The 19,948-nt window shown below is 52.0% G+C and overlaps 1 protein-coding gene across 6 annotated transcripts in view; it reads left to right on the forward strand.

Annotated features, from left to right (window-relative positions):
- Positions 1-3,998, forward strand: part of TRAK1 (trafficking kinesin protein 1) — a 123,801-nt gene extending 119,803 nt beyond the window's left edge. For all 6 annotated transcript variants that reach the window (XM_055137255.1, XM_055137257.1, XM_055137258.1 and 3 more), the window contains one exon: positions 2,754-3,998. In XM_055137255.1, coding sequence (XP_054993230.1) covers positions 2,754-3,516 — 763 coding nt within the window. In that variant the 3' untranslated portion in view covers positions 3,517-3,998. The remainder of the gene's footprint in view (positions 1-2,753) is intronic.
- The last annotated feature ends 15,950 nt before the right edge of the window (positions 3,999-19,948 follow it).

A 19,948-nucleotide genomic window follows, 5' to 3' on the forward strand; every position in this document is an offset into this window, starting at 1 on the left:
CCACCCCCACCCACCACCAATTTTTTTGTTTGTTTGTTTGGGTTTAGGTTTGTTTCTGAGGCTCACCCAGCAGTGCTCAGGATTTACCGCTGGCTCTGAAGTCAGGGTTTGCTCCTAGCAGGGCTCCTTGGACTGTGGTAGTACTAGGGGTTGGCCTCGTGCAGAGCAGGCGCCTTCCCTACCTCCTGCACCGTGTCACCAGCCTCCACAAGCCCCTTCTAAAGCAACACAGACTACAGTGCGCCTTTAGGCCACATCTGTGGGATTCATCCAGGAGGGTTCCAGTTGAGTGTGGGCTTCTTGTCCTGGACAGAGTTCTCATGCCTTGAGAAAACCCTCAGGCCCCTGGACTCAGCCTCAGGACCCCACACCACAGCCAAACTAGCGAGCGGCTTGATAAATTTGGACTGGCTGTATGCCACAGGGTTCTTTTCCTCTCAGATTTCTGAGACGTGGTCGGGATTGGCACCAGAGGTGACAGGACCTGTCTGGCCTGGGATGGTTAGCCTGGTCTGATGCCAGAGCTTCCAGAGCTTCCAGTGAAAGGGAAACACACAGGCACGCACACACACACACACACACACACACACATGCGCGCGCGCACATACACACATTCACACACACATCAACATACACATGCATGCACACACATACACACCAACACACACACATACATAAACTCACACACATTCACACACACACCAACACACGTACACACACATTCACACACACCAACACACATGCGCACACACATACACACATTCACACATATAAACACACACTCACAAATGTACACACATATATACGGACACACACACACACACACACACACACACACACGAACACTGCCCAGGAGGGTGGAGTGACCTCCTCACCCACGCTGTCTGTGGTGCAGCCAAGACGAGGCATGGAAGGTGGAGCAGAACTGGAGGTTGGCGAGTCAGGCCACCTCCCAGGGAGCCCCACCCCGAGAGCCCCTCAAACTCAAAATAACTCTCCACAGGTCAAGTGAGGAGGACGACGAAGCGGCCCTCTGCCCTGTGGAGCCGAGACGCGGCGACGCAGGGCAGAGAGGGAACCCGCGAGCGAGGCAGGGGGTGAGCGCAGTGCCGGCGGGGTCCGCCCTCGTGGCGCCCTGTGAAGGTGTTATGTGTGTGTGCGCGTGGCCGCCACTAACCCCGGACTTCGGTGTGGCTGTGTCTCTGTGGCTGTGCCTGGCTAACACGGCCTTGACGGCGGATGCCACTAACCTGTCCTAACGCCCCTGTGAGGCACCGAGCATCCAGCACTAATAATCAGCCCAGGCCTAACGGAAGTGCCTGCCACAAGGAGAGCTCCCCCGTGTCAGCTCGTTTCCGCCCTCTCCTGCTCTGGGAGACCCCAGACCCCCACCCTGACAGGGCTTGAACGCTGGGAAGCCCTGGCTTCACCTCTGAGTCCAGGCGGCCTTGTCTGTGGGGACCGCCAATGCCTGAGAAGTTACTTCTAAGGTTTCCGAGTTAGTTTTGCCTGAGTTTGAGAGGATGCCACAAAGTCGGAACTCTCCCAGGAGGAATGGCCCTCCATAGCTTGGACATCCAGAATGTTCTTGCCCCTGGTGGCCTGTGGGTCTGCCTCCCGTGGGATCCCATGTGGCTTTGTGAAAATCCACCATAACCCGAGGGTTCTGCTGTGGTTTCTAACCTCGTGTCTCCCAAAAGCTGCTGACCTGAGTGTGTGACAGGGCCTGGTCTGGGTTCCACGCCCGGTGCCAGCAGCCAGCCAGCAGGTCAGCTGGTGGGGGGGTGCCCAGGGATGCCCCAACCAGAAGTGGCTTTGAGCTGTCCCCCTTCTTTCTGGTAGCCCATTTAGCGCTTTCCCTGAAGTATCGTGCCCCTCCTTCCCTGTCTGTCCCGGGAGAGAAGATTGATGTCACCAATTCCTGAGGACGCCCTGCTTCCAGGGACCCTGCAGCCCCAGGCTCCGTGGCTTCTGTGCACACGTGGCCTCATGCCACTCCTGTAGCAGCCAGTCAAGGAGGCTCTCCGCCCGCTGCCCTCTGCTCGGGCTTCACTATGGGGGCCCAGCTTTCCTCTGGAATCCTGGCGTAGCTTCCCTGAGCCCCCAACCCCATTTACACCTGAATGGTTGGGGGACACTGGGTTGGGACAACCACGGGAAGTGGACTCAGAAATTCTGCCATTGACCTGCTGTGCATCACGGGCATCAGCTCCCCTCAGCCAAGGGCACCCCTACCTGCTGTGGCCCTCGTGAGGAAAGGCAGCAGCTAGCCTGCCAGCATCGTGGCCTGGCCGGGAGAGAACGCCTCTGGCCTCCTTTGTCCTCTCACGGGTTTGAATCCAGGTTTTCCTGTATGAGCAGGGTGTGAAATTCACCTCCTGTTCTTCACCTCTGAGCCTTAGTGCCCTCCCCTGCCCTGGGGACAGTCTGACCCACCCCCTAGGGCCCAGAGAAGGGCACGGACTTGAACTAGGCCCCTCTTAACACATTGGCACTGGCACATGGCACCGTGGCTCAGACTTGAATGGGTTTGATTAACACAAACTCTAGCATCGGTACCAACGTGTTAAAGGGGGGCTGGGGGAGTCCCCCCCCCCCACCCAGGTCTCCAGGGGAGAGAGGCAGGAGCAGAAAAGGAGCATCTGGGGAGCCCAGGCCGAGGGCGCATCCTCCCCCTGCCCAGCGCCCGGCCCCTTTTCAGCACGTCCGTGGGCATATCACCCGAGCACTAACCCCTCGTCCGTTCCTCTCAGCCTTAACTCAGCCCCGACGCCCGCGTGCAGTGGCAGCGGCCACTTGAAGCCCACGCCCACGGCCACGCCTTGCACCCCCCGGAGACTGAGCCTGGCGGAATCCTTCACCAACGCGCGCGAGTCCACCACCACCATGAGCACGTCGCTGGGGCTGGTGTGGCTGCTGAAGGAGCGGGGCATCTCGGCGGCCGTGTACGACCCGCAGAGCTGGGACCGGGCCGCCCGGGGCTCCCTCCTGCACTCCTACGCGCCCCGGATGGCCGTGATCCCCTCCACGCCGCCCAACTCGCCCATGCAGACCCCCACGTCGTCCCCGCCCTCCTTCGAGTTCAAGTGCACGAGCCCCCCCTACGACAACTTCCTGGCGTCCAAGCCGGCCAGCTCCATCCTGCGGGAGGTGCGCGAGAAGAAGAACACGCGGAGCAGCGAGAGCCAGACCGACGTGTCCGTCTCCAACCTCAACCTCGTGGACAAAGTCCGGCGCTTCGGCGTGGCTCGGGCGGTGCACGCGGGCCGAGCCCACGTCCCCTCGACCTTGACTGAGGACCAGGGACCCGCGCAGGGCCTGGTCGCCGAGGGCCTGCCTCTCGGATGCCCCACGGTCACCCACACCATCGGTGGGCTCCAGCTCAGCGGCGGCATCCGCCGGAACCGCAGCTTCCCCGCCATGGTGGGGTCCAGCATGCAGATGAAAGCCCCCGTGACCCTCACCTCGGGCATCTTGATGGGTGCTAAGCTCCCCAAACAGACCAGCTTGCGGTGAGGCCGGAGGGGGCCCTCGCCCCACCCGCAGAAGACCAATCTTGCTCCCCTCCCCCCCTCCCACCCTGCCCCTTCGCTCTCCCTCTTCCTGCCTCTGCCCTACCCCCTGCTGAGCTAGACAAATCGACCTCGTGCCTACGGGGGAGAGCGGAGACTGTGTAAAATGTGTACATAAGACTCGGACACCTGGCACCTGCCCGGCCCTGACTCTGCCACCCCGGGGTGGAACCCCAGCATCGTCACGGCTCACACCAGGACTTGGCCTGTGCCGGGCTGGGGACCGGGCCAGGCGGGTCCTTTCCCACTTCTTTCGTTTGAGAAGCACTGAATCTCCCAAGTGGCTTCCTATCCCATGGATAGGAGACCAGTGAATCACTGCAGGCGCCCCCCTCTGCCCACCCCCCACCCTGGTTCTCTGGGGTCACGGGCTGCTTGCCTCACCCGCCCGGCCTAAGGATGCCCGAGGCGGCTGCGCCCTCTGCCGCCGGCTGGCGTGGCGTGGTGTGGCGTGGCGTGGCCGGGCTGTCCGCTCTCCTGAGGGTGGCCAGTGGGCTTCAGCGCCTCCGCAGCTCGGCCTCAGTGGATCATCGCTGCTCTCTTGAACTGTGACCTCTTGCCATACCTTCCACCTGCACTGATGCTTGGCCATCAGCTCTCAGCCCAGACATCTGACCCTAAGAGAATGTACTCCCCCTCCTCCCTGTGTATCCTGCGCCCTGAGGGACGCCCACCCCCCTGCACCCCCGTCCCTCCGTTGGCTCCCGTTCAGGGAAGGGGTGGCACTCAGGGGGGAGTCAGGGGTGTTTTCCCTCTGCGGCTCCAGCCCTCTCCTCCTCCTCCTCCTCCTTCCCCTCCTCCCCAACTCACCGGGCCAGCGGATAACCCAGCTGCTCACTCACAGCGGCCAGGGCACAGCCCATCTGAAGGCCAGACCCGAGACCACCGCCCTCGGGAGAGGTTCCGAGGATAAATGTAGAGAAGGTAGCAATAGGTTTGCAAACAGTGAAAGCGGGTTCCACGAAGGCCTTGGCGTCCAGCTGGCTCCAGGTCATAAGCCACCTCCCTCCCCAGCCCAGTCCTGCCCTCACTCCTCTTGTCTTTTGCTTTGCCTTTTTATTGCAGACAGAGGGCATGACTCCCTCAAGCCCCCCGCCCCACGCCCTTTGTCTCCTTCGTGCCACATTTTATCCTTAGGGACAGATGGAAAGCACCGGGCATGGATGGGAACCTAGTCCTCTTGCGTCACCTCCTGACTTTTATTTATTGTTTGTGTGTGTGTGTACCCTTTTGTCGCAAACTCCTCTCCTCCCCAGCTCCAGGCCACAGGTCCCGGGGGAGCTACTCTGAGCAGGTAACTTATTTATTCCCGTCTGAAGACCGCACTGGACTCGTGGCAGTCCCGGGGGCCCGTGTGCTCCAGGTCCATGCGGGAAGACAGCGGCATCATAGGCAAACAAAACGGTCACTTTGCACTCCCCGCCACCCCCACCCCCAGCCAAAGGCGTGTCCTTCAGCTGAGCGAGTGTAACCGGTGTCCACTGAAGGAAGACCCGAGCTGCAGTCCCACCATTTCAGACTATTTATTCTGTGAACAGGAGGGGGCTCGACTGATTGTTTTATTTGCAACCCTCCTCGCTATTGTATACCTACACTCACTGCAAGGATCTTATCTCTTTTCCTGTGAATGTATTTTAAAGCCAGTAGGTTGAATAACAAAGGAATAACAAAGGAATGTGAAACCATGGACCCATCCACCACTTCATGTATTCGGAGAGAGGAGCCGCCCTGACCATCACAAAGGAAATACCAGAGTCCAAATCAGCACCTAGCGGGGTGGGCTGCAGTATTTAGTGTGGTAAATAAACAAATGATCAATATTGTGCAACCACTACCCAAAAGTGCGTTGTCGGCCATCCAAAAAAAAAAAAAAAAGTCAACCATGAAATTTTTATTCTCTAATATCAATAAAATACATTGAAATGATGGAAACCACATTGGTATTCTGATTCGTCTTGGTTTTGTTGGATTGGTTTTTAATTTTCATTAAGGTACTGTGATCTGCAAGGCTCTTCATAGTTGAGTTTCGGGCATAGAGTGCTCCAGCATCGGCCCTGTCCCCTTCCACCAGTGTCCCCAGGTTCCCTCCCACTTCCCAGCCTGCTGCCTTGACAGGCACTTTTTTTTTTTTTTTGCTCTTTGGGTCACACCTAGTGATGCTCAGGAATTACTCCTGGCTTTGTGCTCAGGAATTACTCCTGGCGGTGCTGGGGAGACCATATGGGATGCCAGGGATTGAACCGGGGTCGGCCATGTGCAGGGCAAATGCCCTACCCGCTGTACTATCGCTCCGGCCCGACAGGCACATTTTGAAGTCTGGTTGTTGTCGTTTGGATCTCCAGTGTGGTTGGCTGTCTGGTTTGGATCCACATGGCTATGCCATACCTCTACACCACCAAAGTGTCTCTGAGGTCCCTGCCCCTGTCGCCTCCCAGCTGCCTCTTCCTACATCCCCTCTTTTTTTTTTCTTTAGCTACACTTTTATTTTTATTTATTTTTAACTTTTTATTAAATCACCATGTGGAAAGTTACAAAGTTCTCAGGTTTATGTCTCAGTTATACAATATTCAAACACCCATCCCTTCACCAGTGCCCATATTCCACCACCAAAAACCCCAGTATACCCCCGCCCCCACCCCCTACCCCCTACTGTGAGAGACAGACCTACTACCAAGGAAGCATTTGATAATTAGTTTTCCATTGCTGGAAATGAAGAGATAGTAGCCCCACTGCTACAAGTACATAACTCTCTCTACATCCCCTCTTGACTGATTCATCTTGCTTTTTTATATTCTCACTGAGGAGATGAAAGATGAAAGATTCATCACTGTGGAACTCAAATAAAAGGTTGTACAAACATTAAAATAACAGCCTTTTAATACAACACAACAACTCGGAAGAACTTTCCTATCAGAGCTTGCAGCTCTTCCCTTTTCAGGGCTGTGAACCATTGCACCATATCCACAGACCCATTGAGAATACCCCTAGGGACCAGTTCTCTACACATTGGCGATTTTGTTCCAATTGTTCGCTGCATTATAACTCACAGGCGAGCATATTTATGGATAAGTTCCTCCAGGAATGCTTCCAAATTGCCCTCCATGGGGTTGTGTTGGGACTTTATTTTGTTTTTATTTGTGGGGAGAGCCACACCCAGTGGTGCTCAGGGCTTACTCCTGGCTCTGTGCTCGGGGCTCACTCTTGGCTGCGTTCAGGAGGTCGTATGTGGTGCCAGGGATAGAACCCCATTTGGCAGTGTGCAAGGAAGTGCCTTAACACTCTGTGCTATCTCTCTGGTCAAAAGAGACTTTTAAAAACCAAACTGCAGGGCCCTGAGATGGAAAATTGCAGGAAAGAATGGGATAAAATAAAACTTATTCTGCCACCTTAATACTTGACAGCAGGAACTGGTACAAGCGAGCACCCTGTTAAGTGGCAGCCTCGTGGGCATGAATGGGGCAAGCCACCCGCTTGGAAGCCTCCATTTTTGTTTATCCTACACAATGGTTTAAGCCCTATAAAACTGTGGTCTATCTGAGGGTTAATTGGCTGAGTGAATATATCAGGAGTGTCTGCCGTGTGCCCCGTGGCCGTGAGTGTAGGCTGTGGGCATGGGGTGACAAACTACCCAGCGGCTTCTCCCATGGAGTGTCCATCCGACCTCTCTAGTTAGAGCAGTAAGACCAAACTGTGTCCCTCTAGTGACACAGGCGTCTATGCAGAGAATTAGAATAGGGTTACGTGAGGGAGTGGGGCGGGGGAGGGACACTTTGGGTGACCTGAGAAGGCTTCTCCGGGGTGGTGGCATTTGAATCTACACAATATCAACTGGGGGAAAGAGAAACTGGTGCAAAGACCCCAACGCAGGAAGGCTCTGGCGTGTCTGAGTGTCAGAGGCAGCAGGGGCCAGTGCTGGGGACAAGGGGCCTGTCTCTGGCTGACCTGATGGTGCTCGCCAGATGGCCTGCATGCTCCCCCAGTTTCCCAGCCATTTAGCAGCCACCAGGCACAGTGACCTGTGAGCTGAGCAAGGCCCGTGCATGATTCTCCACTTTCTTCTTGTCCCCGCCATGTCTACCATGCTCTTAAGTGCTGTCACACTCCTGGGTTTTATCTCTGCAGAACTGCATAGACCTGGAGTTGGCATAGGGGCTGAAGGACAAAAATAAATAAATTTAGCAAACCAGTGAGATTTGAGGGTGGCGCTTCCCAGAGGGGGTTGAAGGCCCCGTTATCGTCATTCCCAGTGATCCTGGGGCTCACTACAGTGGGAGAATCATGATGTAACTTCGAAAGACACTGGAGTGAGTGTCCTGCCTGCAAGACACGGGCCCTCTTCCCAGCGCCTCCTCATCGCGGGTCTCCATGAAGATTAGACAGTAGCAACCCAGTCTGCTTGAACGAGGGCGAGAAGGGGAGTGGGGAGAGGGGGTTGGGTGGGGGTCTGCCCAGCTGGCAAGGGGGAAGGCTTTGAAGTAGGTGGCCTGGATCTCGAGTGACCACCAGGGTCATCCACCTGCAAGTGCTTTACTCCCGCACTGTCTCTCCAGCCCTTGCATCTGAGTTGTGAGGCTGGGCAGGGTTTGCCAAAGACAGTTTAAGCAGAGGGTTCGGGTGTGCCACAGAGATGGGAAAGGGTTCTGGCACGCATCGTGCGAAGTGCTCCCTTGTAGGAGCCTGATAAAGTGATAGAGTTACTCTACCAGCTTTCATCTACAGAAAGAAACTCATTCAGACCACTGATGGCCAAACCACTGCCAGGGAGCAAGCTATTCACACTCCTATCTGCCCCCATAATCTTTTTCCCATGTCAGCAGCTGTGGTGGAAAAGCCTGCCATGCACCAACCGCAAGCAGTCAGCGAACTGTGATGCTGTACCTGGTTCCTCCTGAGGCCTCGGGAAGGGCTCATTTGCCTGCGGCTCCCTCCTCCCGGTGCAAAGCCTGAGGCATGAGCCCGCAGATCCCATACTGAGGAATATTCACTAAAGCTCTAACCTGTTCCTTATGGGAATGTCGATATTGTGAGCAAAAGGGCCGAGGGACTGTCCTGAAATCGCGTAGGATAAACAGACAAGACCCTGAGTGAAACTCGTGAGCCTGAACTGGGAGTGAGGTGGGGGTGGGACTGTACTTTCAAATAGTCCAAGACACAATATTGACCAGATGTTTACTTATGCCTTAGTTTTTAGACCTGGCAGTGCTCCCGAGCTGTTTCTGGCTCTGTGCTCGGGAGTGAGCCCTGGGCAGTAAGGGCAGGTGCTGTCTGCAGCACCAAGGGGCCAATCAAGACCTGCTGTAGATGAGGCCTTGCCTCCTGTGCTCTCTCTCTCTCTCTGGCCTGTAAGCATTTCTAGTTTATTCTATTTTATTCTTGGTTTCGGGGCCATACCCAGCATTGCTCCTGGCTCTGTGCTCAGAAATCACTCCCGGCAGGACTTGGGGAAACATATGTGGGATCACACTGGGATCTGCCATGCGTATGAGAAGTGCCTTACCCTCTCTACTCTCTCTCTCTCTCTGGCTCCATATTTTAAAATAGTCAATCAACATAAAACGTGTCCTGAATTCAGTTTTTGCTCTGTGACTATATAAAAGCAAATCCTTTTTAAAAAAAAAAAAACAAAAAAAAACCTAGGAGACACTAGTTAAAAGATAAAAAGGATTTTATCTGCAAATTATCTTCAGCTGTCTCTAGAAAAGTAGAAAAAAGAATTATTTTAAAGGCGGAAGAAATGGAACCCTTTCCAGGAAAGAAGCATCCTAATCCTGGGTGTTTTGTCAACTATAAAAGTAAATATGGGCTCTGGCCAGAGTGTGTTTGTGGTGGTTTGTCTTTTCCCCTCTCTGCCTCCTCGCAGACACCCCTGAGACCTCCCTGACCCAAGCAGGCCACCAGGGGGCGGGTGTCCCCACTGGAAGTTGCCAGAGAACCTGGAGGTGGGACCAGGAAACAAAGATGTAGCGTTCTTAGCTTTCTAGGAGGAGAAAAGCGGAAACACTGACGATCTTTTGGAGTGTAAAATCGAAAGAGTTGGAAGGAACCCCTGAGGGGGACTGTTTGCTTTGCCCTGCTGGCTTCCCTCTGCTCCCTCCTCTTCCAAGAAGCCCCCCCACCCACCAGCCTGCATGTGGAGGAAAAGGGCACCTGAGAAGGTCCCACCCACAGCCCGCATGGAAGCCCTTGACCCTCCCCAGCCCTCCGTCAAGTCCACCGTCTTGTGAGAAGCTCAACAAGTCTGGAGCAGCAGCTAGTGTCGGGGCGGGGGAGAGGAAGGCTAGGAGATCCCCCAGCACCCCCTAGCTCCTCACCCCCGTCACAGGCAAGGACGGGCAGGTGTACAAGGCACCGAGCGGATCTCAGAGACCACAGAGAAGCTGACCCCTGGCAGATGTGGGGTGCTTCCAGAATTACCTGGGAGCAAGAGATGAGTGGGTCCCAGGAGTCTTTCCAACAGGGGGAGAAAGGTCTGCCTGTCCCTCCCCCAGTGGAGGTGAAAAAAAATATCCTTTAATTACCTCTATTGATTTGGAGTCAAAACTGGGATTAAGCTCAGGTGGAGCCTAGAAAAGATTTATTTTTTTAGAGCCAGTAGATGGCGCTGACAGACAACCAAAGGCCCGAAGGCAACAGCCTCAGGCTCAGATCGTGAACTGGGTGGTTTTGCTGGGTTGCAGGCAGGGAGTAGGCGTCTAGCCTGAGGCAGGTCTGAGCGTTCCAGGTGACCTTGAAGGAGACTTCAGGCCAGGGGGACAGTATGCTGACGTGAGGTACAAGTGAAGTGATTGAAAAGGGGAGAGAAACGGCCACCCCACTCACCCTCCCATTCTTACCCTGGGCGACACAAGAAGCAACTTCCCTGGTGGTTCACCCTCCACCTTCTTTGTCCTAGTGCACTGTCCCACCATCTGGAATGAACCCATTCGTCCATGCAAATGACCTCCTAAAGGTCATTTCTCTTCCCGATGATGGCATCTAGGGAGGAAGTTTTGTTTAGCGGTGCTTGGGCATCCACCCACCAAATAAATACCCAAGGACCAGGCTAACCTTGCTCCGAAGTCCCAGAGAACTGAAACCCAGAGAGCTAAGTGGGGTCTTTCCCACTGCAGTGCCACGAGCGTGTCCGGTCCTGGGGAAGGACAGGGGGTGTTGGGCAGGCAGGGGCTGGTTAGCCAGGATTTCCTGGGACGGGCGGCTTCGTCCTGCGGGGCCACTGACAGATTCCCAAGTGGCAACCGGACTTTCAGATCATCATTTCAGAAGTGAAAAGGCAGACGGTTGCTGTTTTTCTGACCGCCCCCAAGTCCGTTCTGAATCTTCTCGGTCACTTGTGACACTAAAACCTAGAGTGACCATGGGAACATGTGACCTCTGGTTCCCCTGGTTGTCTGTCCTCTAACCAGCAAGGTCTGTGTCACTGTTGGGCCACGGCCTGGGGAGAAGCACTGGCACTGTGCTCGGCTGTTCAAGGTGGGGGGGCCCAAGTTTCGCAGCAACCACACAGCTAATAACCAGCCAAAGAAATGAGTCACAGGCTTCAGGAACCCCTGCACTGTTGAAGTGGGGAAATTAGACGCAGGAAAACAGTAAATGTCTATATGGGACTTAGAAACTAGTTGTATAAGTCATCAGTTGTACCAGTTATGCATATGTTAGCAACCGTGTCAGAAACCTCATGCACATTAATGAAAAAAATGTTTCCCTAGAAATGAGACAGCCTCAATCTAGCCTATACAAGGATGTTCTGACCTGCATTCAGGACTCAACCCATTTCGCTTTAGCCAGGTTGAGTCCACATGCATAATTAAAGCTGGTTGGTTCTCTCTCTAGTCTCTCAAGCCTTTGCCCCTGTTTCTTGGTCAGATTCCTTTTGCCTTTTCTTTTCTTTTCCCTTTCTTCCTTCATTTCTTTCTTTCCTTCCTTCCTTCTTTCTTTCTCTCTTTCTTTCTCTCTTTCTCTTTCTTTCTTTCTTTCTTTCTTTCTTTCTTTCTTACTTTCTCTCTTTCTTTCTTTCTTTCTTTCTTTCTTTCTTTCTTTCTTTCTTTCTTTCTTTCTTTCTTTCTTTCTTTTTTTCTTTCTTTCTCTTTCTTTCTTTCTTACTTCCTTTCTTCCTTTCTCTCTCTCTCTTTCTTTCTTTCTTTCTTTCTTTCTTTCTCTTTCTTTCTTTCTTACTTCCTTTCTTCCTTTCTCTCTCTTTCTTTCTTTCTTACTTCCTTTCTTCCTTTCTCTTTCTTTCTTTCTTTCTTCCTATCTTTCTTTCTTTCTCTCTCTCTTTCTTTCTTCCTTCCTTCCTTTCTTTCTTTCTTTCTTTCTTTCTTTATTCCTTACTTCCTTTCTTCCTTTCTCTCTCTTTCTTTCTTTCTTACTTCCTTTCTTCCTTTCTCTCTCTCTTTATTTCTTTCTTTCTTTCTTCCTATCTTTCTTTCTTTCTTTCTTTCTTTCTTTCTTTCTTTCTTTCTTTCTTTCTTTCTTTCTTTCTTTCTTTCTTTCTTTCTTTCCTTCTTTCTTTCTTTCTATTTTTGCCATACCCGGTGGCGCTCAGAGCTTACTCCTGGCTCTGCACTCAGGAATCACTTCTGGTGATGCTTGGTGGACCATATGGGATACCAGAGATCAAATCTGGGTCAGCTGTGTGGAAGGCAAACTCTCTACCCACTCCATCCTTCCAGTCCCTCTTGGTGAGATTTCTGTAGCACTGTCAGTACCTCTATGCCTTCAGCTGATTCGAGTCTCTGGTTCTGTGCTGAGGCTGCCCTGTCAAACCTTGTCCTCCCCCTCTCCAACTACACAGGACAAAGAGGGGCACGTGGGCTAATGTCAATGTCCAGCCAGCTCTGGAGACTTTAGGGACACGTAGGAAGGTAGGACCAGATCTATTGGTTGTGTTAATTATTTTTAAAAATTATAACTCCATAATTTACCAAGCTGTTTATAATACAGTTGTTTTAGGTATTCAATGTTCCAACACCAATTCTACCACCAGTGAGACCTGCCTTCTACCAAAATGTCCCGAGTTTCTCACCCATCACCCCAGTCTGCTCCCTTACAGGCCCAAACAAATCTACTTCATATTGTTTGTTACCACACAAAGACAGAAGGAATTATCAAAACTTAGATCAATAAAAGTCAATTTGTGCTCATTGTTCTACCTTATGATGGTGATTCTGAAGTCATTACCTGAGGATTTACTGGGCTGGTTCAAGTTGTGTTATTTGTCTGCATGTGTAGTGCCAGGGACTAAGGCCAGACTTAGATATGTGAAGCTTGCTTCTCCCCACTAAGCTCCAGTCCTCGCTTAAGAGTACTTGTTTTGGTTACTATATCCAATGACTATCCTCCATGACTAGATACTTAATGACTTAGGCATTTAATGACATTTCAAAATCAAATTAAAAGATGATGGAAACAGTACATGTTATTCATGGCAAGGACACAAATCACTCAATTCAGATTCACTGCTATTTTCACCCAATTTTCTGTCCTGCTGGGGTCATTACCAACCAAGAGCAAGAAGGGAAGTTGTGATGTATCTTATTAAACACCTATGCTCACTCGGAATGCACAGTGTTTATCGATAGGAAAGTGTCAGTGTGATGGATGAGGTGAATTCCTCCCATTTATCTTGGCTAGTTCAGATTAACAAGAGCAGAAGGTAATGTATATCCACAAAGCTGGGACATGCAATTTTTTTCTGTTAATCTCACTTGCCACAGGGAAACCGGCCAGAGAAAGGATTAGGAAGATGGGATCATTTCTCAGATAATTTCAGTGGGCCTTATACATTTGCAATTGATAAACTCTGGCTAAGATAATAAAATAACGCAGGGGTTAGGGAAGTGGCTCAGTGATGGAACATATACCTTGTGTATGTGAGACTCTGGGCTGGATTCCTGGCTCTGTATGTACACACACACACACACACACACACACACACACACACACACACACACATACACACACACACACACCAAAAACAAAACCAAAAAAAAATTCTACTTTCCCAGCTTAGCTAATAACATTGATCTATAAAGTTCTTTAAAGCTTGATTTAACTATAGCCTAGTAAAGAGAGGCTGCTAAAATCTCAGGGCTAGGACGAATGGAGATGCTACTGGGCCCACTCGAGCAAACTGTTGATCAATGGGATGACAGTGAGACAGTGATAATGGTAAAGGAAGCAATAATGAAAGTAAATGTCTCAGATTTTTATACATCTCCAGCTTTTGGCTGATGAGCTCCCTTAGACTATCATGTGTATAATAAGGCCCCACTGCAGTCCACTGTCACATTTCTGCGATTGTTGGTGAGTGTGGACCTGCCACACTGTCCAGCCTACTGGGCATGCTCCGTTGAGGTAGCCAAGGCTACTGGCTTAAAAAGCACCTGACAGTCACTCCTTCTTGTGAGCCATGTGGACAGCCCAAGGACTGGCTGGCAGGAATCCATGAAGCACTGGGAGACGCGCAGGAAGGGAAGGCCTGAGGTCAAGGGCACTTTTTGTCTAGGATGATCTCCCGTTAGCAAACCTGTTTGCAAGATAATCAATAAATAAAACCCTTGTTTACTCCATCTCCTGTGGAAGCCAAGTTGTGTGAGAGCCCTAACTGGTATGTCATTTTGCTCTTAGAGAATCATCCTGGTGGCCCAGAGTGGCTCAAGGAAGACAAACATTCAAGGGGGCAGGAGTGCTATGTGTTCCGAACAGCCTTCCAGAACCAAGGAGAAGGTGGTACCACGGATTTTCCTCTCCCTCAGAAACCCACCCCCTTCACTGTTTCCTGCAGAACAAACACCAGTCCCTGGTGAACAGGCTCCACCCACACTGCCTTCCACCACCCACAACCTTCCACCTTGATGCTCAGCCTCCCTCCCAAAGACCACCCTTTGTTATCCTCCTGGGATTTCCACTTCACTTTGAAGATGGTTCCCACATGCAGGTGCACGCATGTGCATACACACGTGTGCGCGCGCGTGCGCGCGCGCGCGCACACACACACACGCATGATAGGATGACAGATAACACTCTCCTCACAGGCCTGGCTTCCCATCCCAGCCTTCAGCAAACTTCTATTTTATTTTGGTGTTGGGTCATACACCCAATAATGCTCAGGGATTATTCCTGACTCTGCACTCAGGAATCACTCCTGGCATTGCTTCTGGCAGGGCTCAGGGGATCATATGGGATGCCAGGGATTAAACCTAGGTGGGACACATGTAAGGCAAGTCTCCAGCCCCCTCCTGCAAGCTTCTAAATATCATGAGCCCAACCTCTTTTCTTTATCGCCCTTAAATGCCCTCCCCGCCCCACCCTCAAATGTGGGAGTTCTACTTCCTACCATTATGGTGACTGTACCATCACCTTATTCGCTTTTGTTTTTATCAACCTTCCAATGTCTATTTAACATGTCCTCAATTGCAAATATCAGTGTGGTTAGTAGTCCTTGTTCGGGTTTGATTTTTAGGGTTTCATTCTCCCACCCACCCATTTCCTGTTACCTTTGCCTTCAGCTGGTCAGAATTCATTCCCTTCACTGGAAGAAGGCACATACATACGTTCATTTTGAAAACATTTGCCCCTTTCACCCAGGCAGGTCTCCCGAGCTGGCAGGAGTGTGGAATGATGTTGAGAGAAGGAAACCATGATTGCCCGCCCGGGGGTCTCACGATACACTCAGGAGCTGGACTCTGGTGTGTGTCCACACGGCTCACTCTGCTGACTCGGGTAGACACAGGAAGACCGGTCAGGGGCTACTACAATCATCCAGTCAATGGAAAATGGTGTGATTCAGACCAAGGCAGTGCCAGTGAAAACGGTCAGAAGTGAATGGATCCTAGACACATTTTGAAGTCAAGCCAACAAGGAAAGACAGAAGTCAAAGACTACAGTGAGGCTTTTGGCCCGAGCAGCTGGAAGGGCGAGTGGCTGGCCACAGAGACAGGGAAGGCATTATGTGGAGGATGTTGGGGGTAGAAGGGCGCGAAGCGAGGCCAAATGTAAACTATTAGGCCTCCGACTGAAAAGGAACCCTAACTTTTTGCCTGGGGGACCACCTGTCACCCCGCCCCCACCCCTGCAACAGAAAAGACGTGTTGTTCAGCTCATTTTGGCCTCTCTGATGCTCCGCCAGGTGGCGGGGCCACGGGCACCTCAGTAAGTCTCTCGAATGAGCGCATGGAAAATTAAATGAACCATCTCAAGGTTGTCTTTTATTTAGGTCCAAGTTTGTCTCACCCAGATTCCAACTTCACAGTCGTAGACGCAGGTAAAGAATCCTACGGGTCCCTCCTGCTGTATTCACGCACACCCATTGTGGTGATGATGGCTGGGACTTTCCTTCATCCGGACAAGTCTTACCCCCATGAAATGGAAAAACCCTGCGGAGAGGAGAGTCTTCTTCCCCTTCCCTGGAGGTCTTATTTTAGACTGGATTTGTGGGGAGACCAGCTCTGCAGGGAACGGGGGCTTGGGCAGCACCTCAGCTAAGGAGGTTAGGGGGTCAGAGGGCCGGGAAAGGAACCCCTCTTTCCCTCTCTGGCACTGTGACTCCTTCTCAGAGGATGTGCTGGAACAGCGTCTTGTTCTTACCTGCTCAACTCAAGTCCAGGTAATAAGAGAGCCCCGCCGTGTCTACCCCTTCCCTGGAGGTCAGCATGAGGCAGGGTGGGTGGTCTGTATGTTCACCCTCCTTCCCGCCCCCGCCTTACGACCCCTGCCTTGCCATCACTCTGCAGTGAGTAGTAGCCTGGTCCCCAAGATCACCCCTCGGAGGGTACTTCCTGAAAAACCCCAGTTTTGGCTTATGAGTTTAGGGTCAAAGGTGATGAAGGCAGGAAGAAACACACTTGCTTTCCTTCTGCTCCACGTGCAAGCGGGCATGCACTCAACAGACCTTAACGTTTTTACTGTTTGGAATCTTCCTTTAAGATTTCCTCCGCTCAAATCTGGAAAGCATAAGGTGCTCCCTAATTAGGGGTAACCATAGTTACCCAGTTGTCTTCAAAATACATCTATTTATTTCCCACTTCAGTTTTAATTCTGCAGAAAGCATTTCACTTGTCACTCAATCTTGTTCTCTTCCGTTTCATTGGGTGCGTTCCCAAGCCCGAGAGATTCCTGGCAGCCTAATGAAAGGTTCGAAATCTAAATTATAGGATCAACCATCCATTATTAGGAAACAGTTCCACGTTCCATACTACTTGGATTTGAAGTTTCAGCTGGGAAAGCAAACTAGCAGGTTCGGAATTCTGCATATTTTAGGTTAGCAGGGCTGTTTCTCACCAGAGGGAGTTTTGCTTTCTTTTTTTTTCCCTTCCTTCCTTCCCTCCTTCCTTCCTTCCTTCCTTCCTTCCTTCCTTCCTTCCTTCCTTCCTTCCTTCCTTCCTTCCTTCCTTCCTTCCTTCCTTCCTTCCTTCCTTCTTTCCTTCCTTCCTTCCTTCCTTCCTTCTTTCCTTCCTTCCTTCCTTCCTTCCTTCCTTCCTTCCTTCCTTCCTTCCTTCCTTCCTTCCTTCCTTCCTTCCTTCCTTCCTTCCTTTCTTTCTTTTTCTCTTTCTTTCTTTCTTTTAATAAAACAGTCCACTAGAGGGCATGGTCGTCTTTTGCAGGCCCGGGAAGGTCCACTCATGTTAGTCTTTAAGCAAGAACTCTGACATCAGATCCAAGGTGCTATAGTGATGGCTAGAATAAGAGACAGACACTGATGGTGGGGGGCCGGGGGGCGGCAATCGGCAAAGGGGTTGGGGAGGAGTGAGTGGCCCTGGGTGGGAGGCTTAGGAGAGGTGAGCAGGAGGGGGCGGGGGAAGGCAGGGGGGGAGGAGTTGGCTTTTGGAATCTGTGTGAGCTCTTGGTCTCTTTAAGTGCAGGTGGAGTGGCCGCCGGCTCTTTGGTGAGTCTTGCCCTGTGCAGCTGCAAAGCCTCCTGGGATGGAAGAGGGGCCGGCACCTGGGGCTGGCCCGTGGGTCTCTGTGATGATGGTGAATGGTTTAGTGAGGACAGCCAGCCCTCCTGAATCTCACTTACAGGCACTCTCTTGCCCTGCAGCCGGTTCTGCTGGGTGTCCTCAGGTCTGCTCATTAGGGCTGCTCTCTTGGCGAATTCTATTATTATGTTCACTGTGTATCCTCTCACGGGACTCCTAAGAGCCTTCTGGTTGGGGTGAGACTCTAGAGGGAAGCAAAATTGCTGACAAGTGGAAAACAAATTGAACTTGAAGACTAATGACTTTTACTCCCAACCTTTTTTTTTTTTTTTTGCATTCCGTGACATCCATGCTAATCTGGGCGAACAGAAGCAGGCAGAATGGGCTGTCGTCCAAGCCTTCCTGCAGACAGAACGACTCCCGTGTCTTTTGATCTTCCTCTGACTTTCACCCTGGACAGGGTTCCAGGACTCGCATGCATCAATGTGCGTGGCCTGACAGCAGCCTCTTCCCTGACTCAGCCTCTGGCCTAGTGAGACTCTCGTGTGCCAGGCATGGGGACAGGGGCCAAAAGTTCAAGGTGGGGAGACTCAGAAAATCACAAGACGAGGTGCTAGAGCGGGCCGGTCACAAGCAGAGGCTGGGAGGGAGCCTGCCATTGAAAGGGCACTGTCTCCACGCAGGGGACAGTTGGAGCCACGGTCCTCCCTCCCTGCCTCTCTGAGTGGTCCCTGAGGTCCCCTCAAAGTCGCCATTATCACATACATTCATGGCGGCTCCTTCGGGGACCTCCTCAGGCCGACAGAGCCCAGACCCGTCTCTGAGCCTTTCCTCTGCCTGGGAGACGGCTGCTCTATGTGACCTTGAATAGAAATTCCAGAACTGACAGCCAGGGCCGGAGTGCACCCACCAGCCCCTTCACCTCTCTGCCCCCAGCTTCCTCTGTGACAAGTGGGGGGGGTCACAGTGACTGCTCAGATTTCATGGTCCTGGGCCTGATCCTGTGGCGCCATCATGGGCATCCCTGCCTGAGGGGTTCGGAAAAGTCCCCCCTTCCACTGGGAAGAGTTTCGGCCAACTTTGAAGTGGCCCAAGGGAGTGTGGGGTCTTTTCCTGGAACACTGGGCTAATGGTCTTGCCGTCTGGCGCTCTTCCTGGGCAACTTAGAGTATGGAGCTGTGGAAACAGAGGAATGCAAAAAACTCTTGTCAACAGAAGCAAAAGTGATGCCGGCCCCTAAAGCTATACCTGATTTCTGCCCCAAGAATAATGTGATGCCAAACACTATATCCTCTTTCCCTGGAGAGAGTAACTAGTTTTGCATCCATTAGCAGATTCAAGCCCATTCTCCTGGATGTGCCTGTCTTTCAGACTCTCTGTTGAAAATACAGTGATGTCTCCTGGGCCCCTTTATTAACCAGCGAGCTTAGTGGCATCCTTGGCACATGTTCACTTTATCTGGGTCACGGCTTTAGGGTGGCACCTATATCTCCAAGGATTTATGAATCACTCATTCAGATGAGACTTTCCTCACTGAGGGTTTTGCCTTCAATTCCAGTTCCCTCATCAACCCTCATCTCCAACACACACACACACACACACACACACACACACACACACACACACACACACTGGATACGAAGGAGTGGCAGTATGGTAAAGGGATGGGAGAGAAGAGGAAATAAAGAGGGAAGGAAGCACTTTTACTTGAGGCAACCCCCAGGCACACTTTAATTTTTGTATGTACCTATGATCTCTGACACACTCAGAAAAATAGTGGGGTTTTCTGTGTGTGATAGTGTGTATTTGGGTGCCATGTGTGTATATATCTTAATATGTTGCTTTGTATTAAAACATAAGTGCCTGCATAGTCTGGGCTGAATTGGATTAGACACCTAAGACGTGACGCAGTTTGAGGCCCAGCTGAAGGGACTGATTGAGGCGATGGCCTCAGGAGAGACAGAAGAACGGGCGGTGGCCGGAGGTTAAGTTGCGGCCTGAATCCGGTCTGCAGCTCTGCTTCCAGCACAGCCTTGCCCTACCTCCTGGGGGCCTTTGCTAATGGTGCCCCCTTTGTACCCCTGAAGAAGAGGGAACCAAGTGCCCAGGGGCCCCAATACCAGGTACAGTCCCACCAACACTGTTTTCCATCTGTGCCCTTTGGGGCTGTGCGTCTTGCTGCCTCGGGCTGGGTGAGGACCTGAGTTTCTGGGCAGGGAGTCAGGGGAAGGCTAACCTGGGGCTGGTGGAGGATCACCTTCGGGGGTCCTCTTACTGCTCCCCACTGGGACCCAGCAGAGGCACAGGCTCCTGCAAGGAGAGTCGCCCCAACAGGCCATTGCCTCTGAAATACGGACACCAGGGGTCGGCATCACAGGCTTCTCCCTTGAAAACCCGAGTGCGGCCTGGAACCAGCTGCACTGCCGTCACTGGGGGAGCTTGCTGGGTTGCAGTCCAGACT

This window comes from Sorex araneus, chromosome 4, assembly GCF_027595985.1.
Source record: "Sorex araneus isolate mSorAra2 chromosome 4, mSorAra2.pri, whole genome shotgun sequence".
NCBI classification, from domain to species: Eukaryota; Metazoa; Chordata; class Mammalia; order Eulipotyphla; family Soricidae; genus Sorex; species Sorex araneus.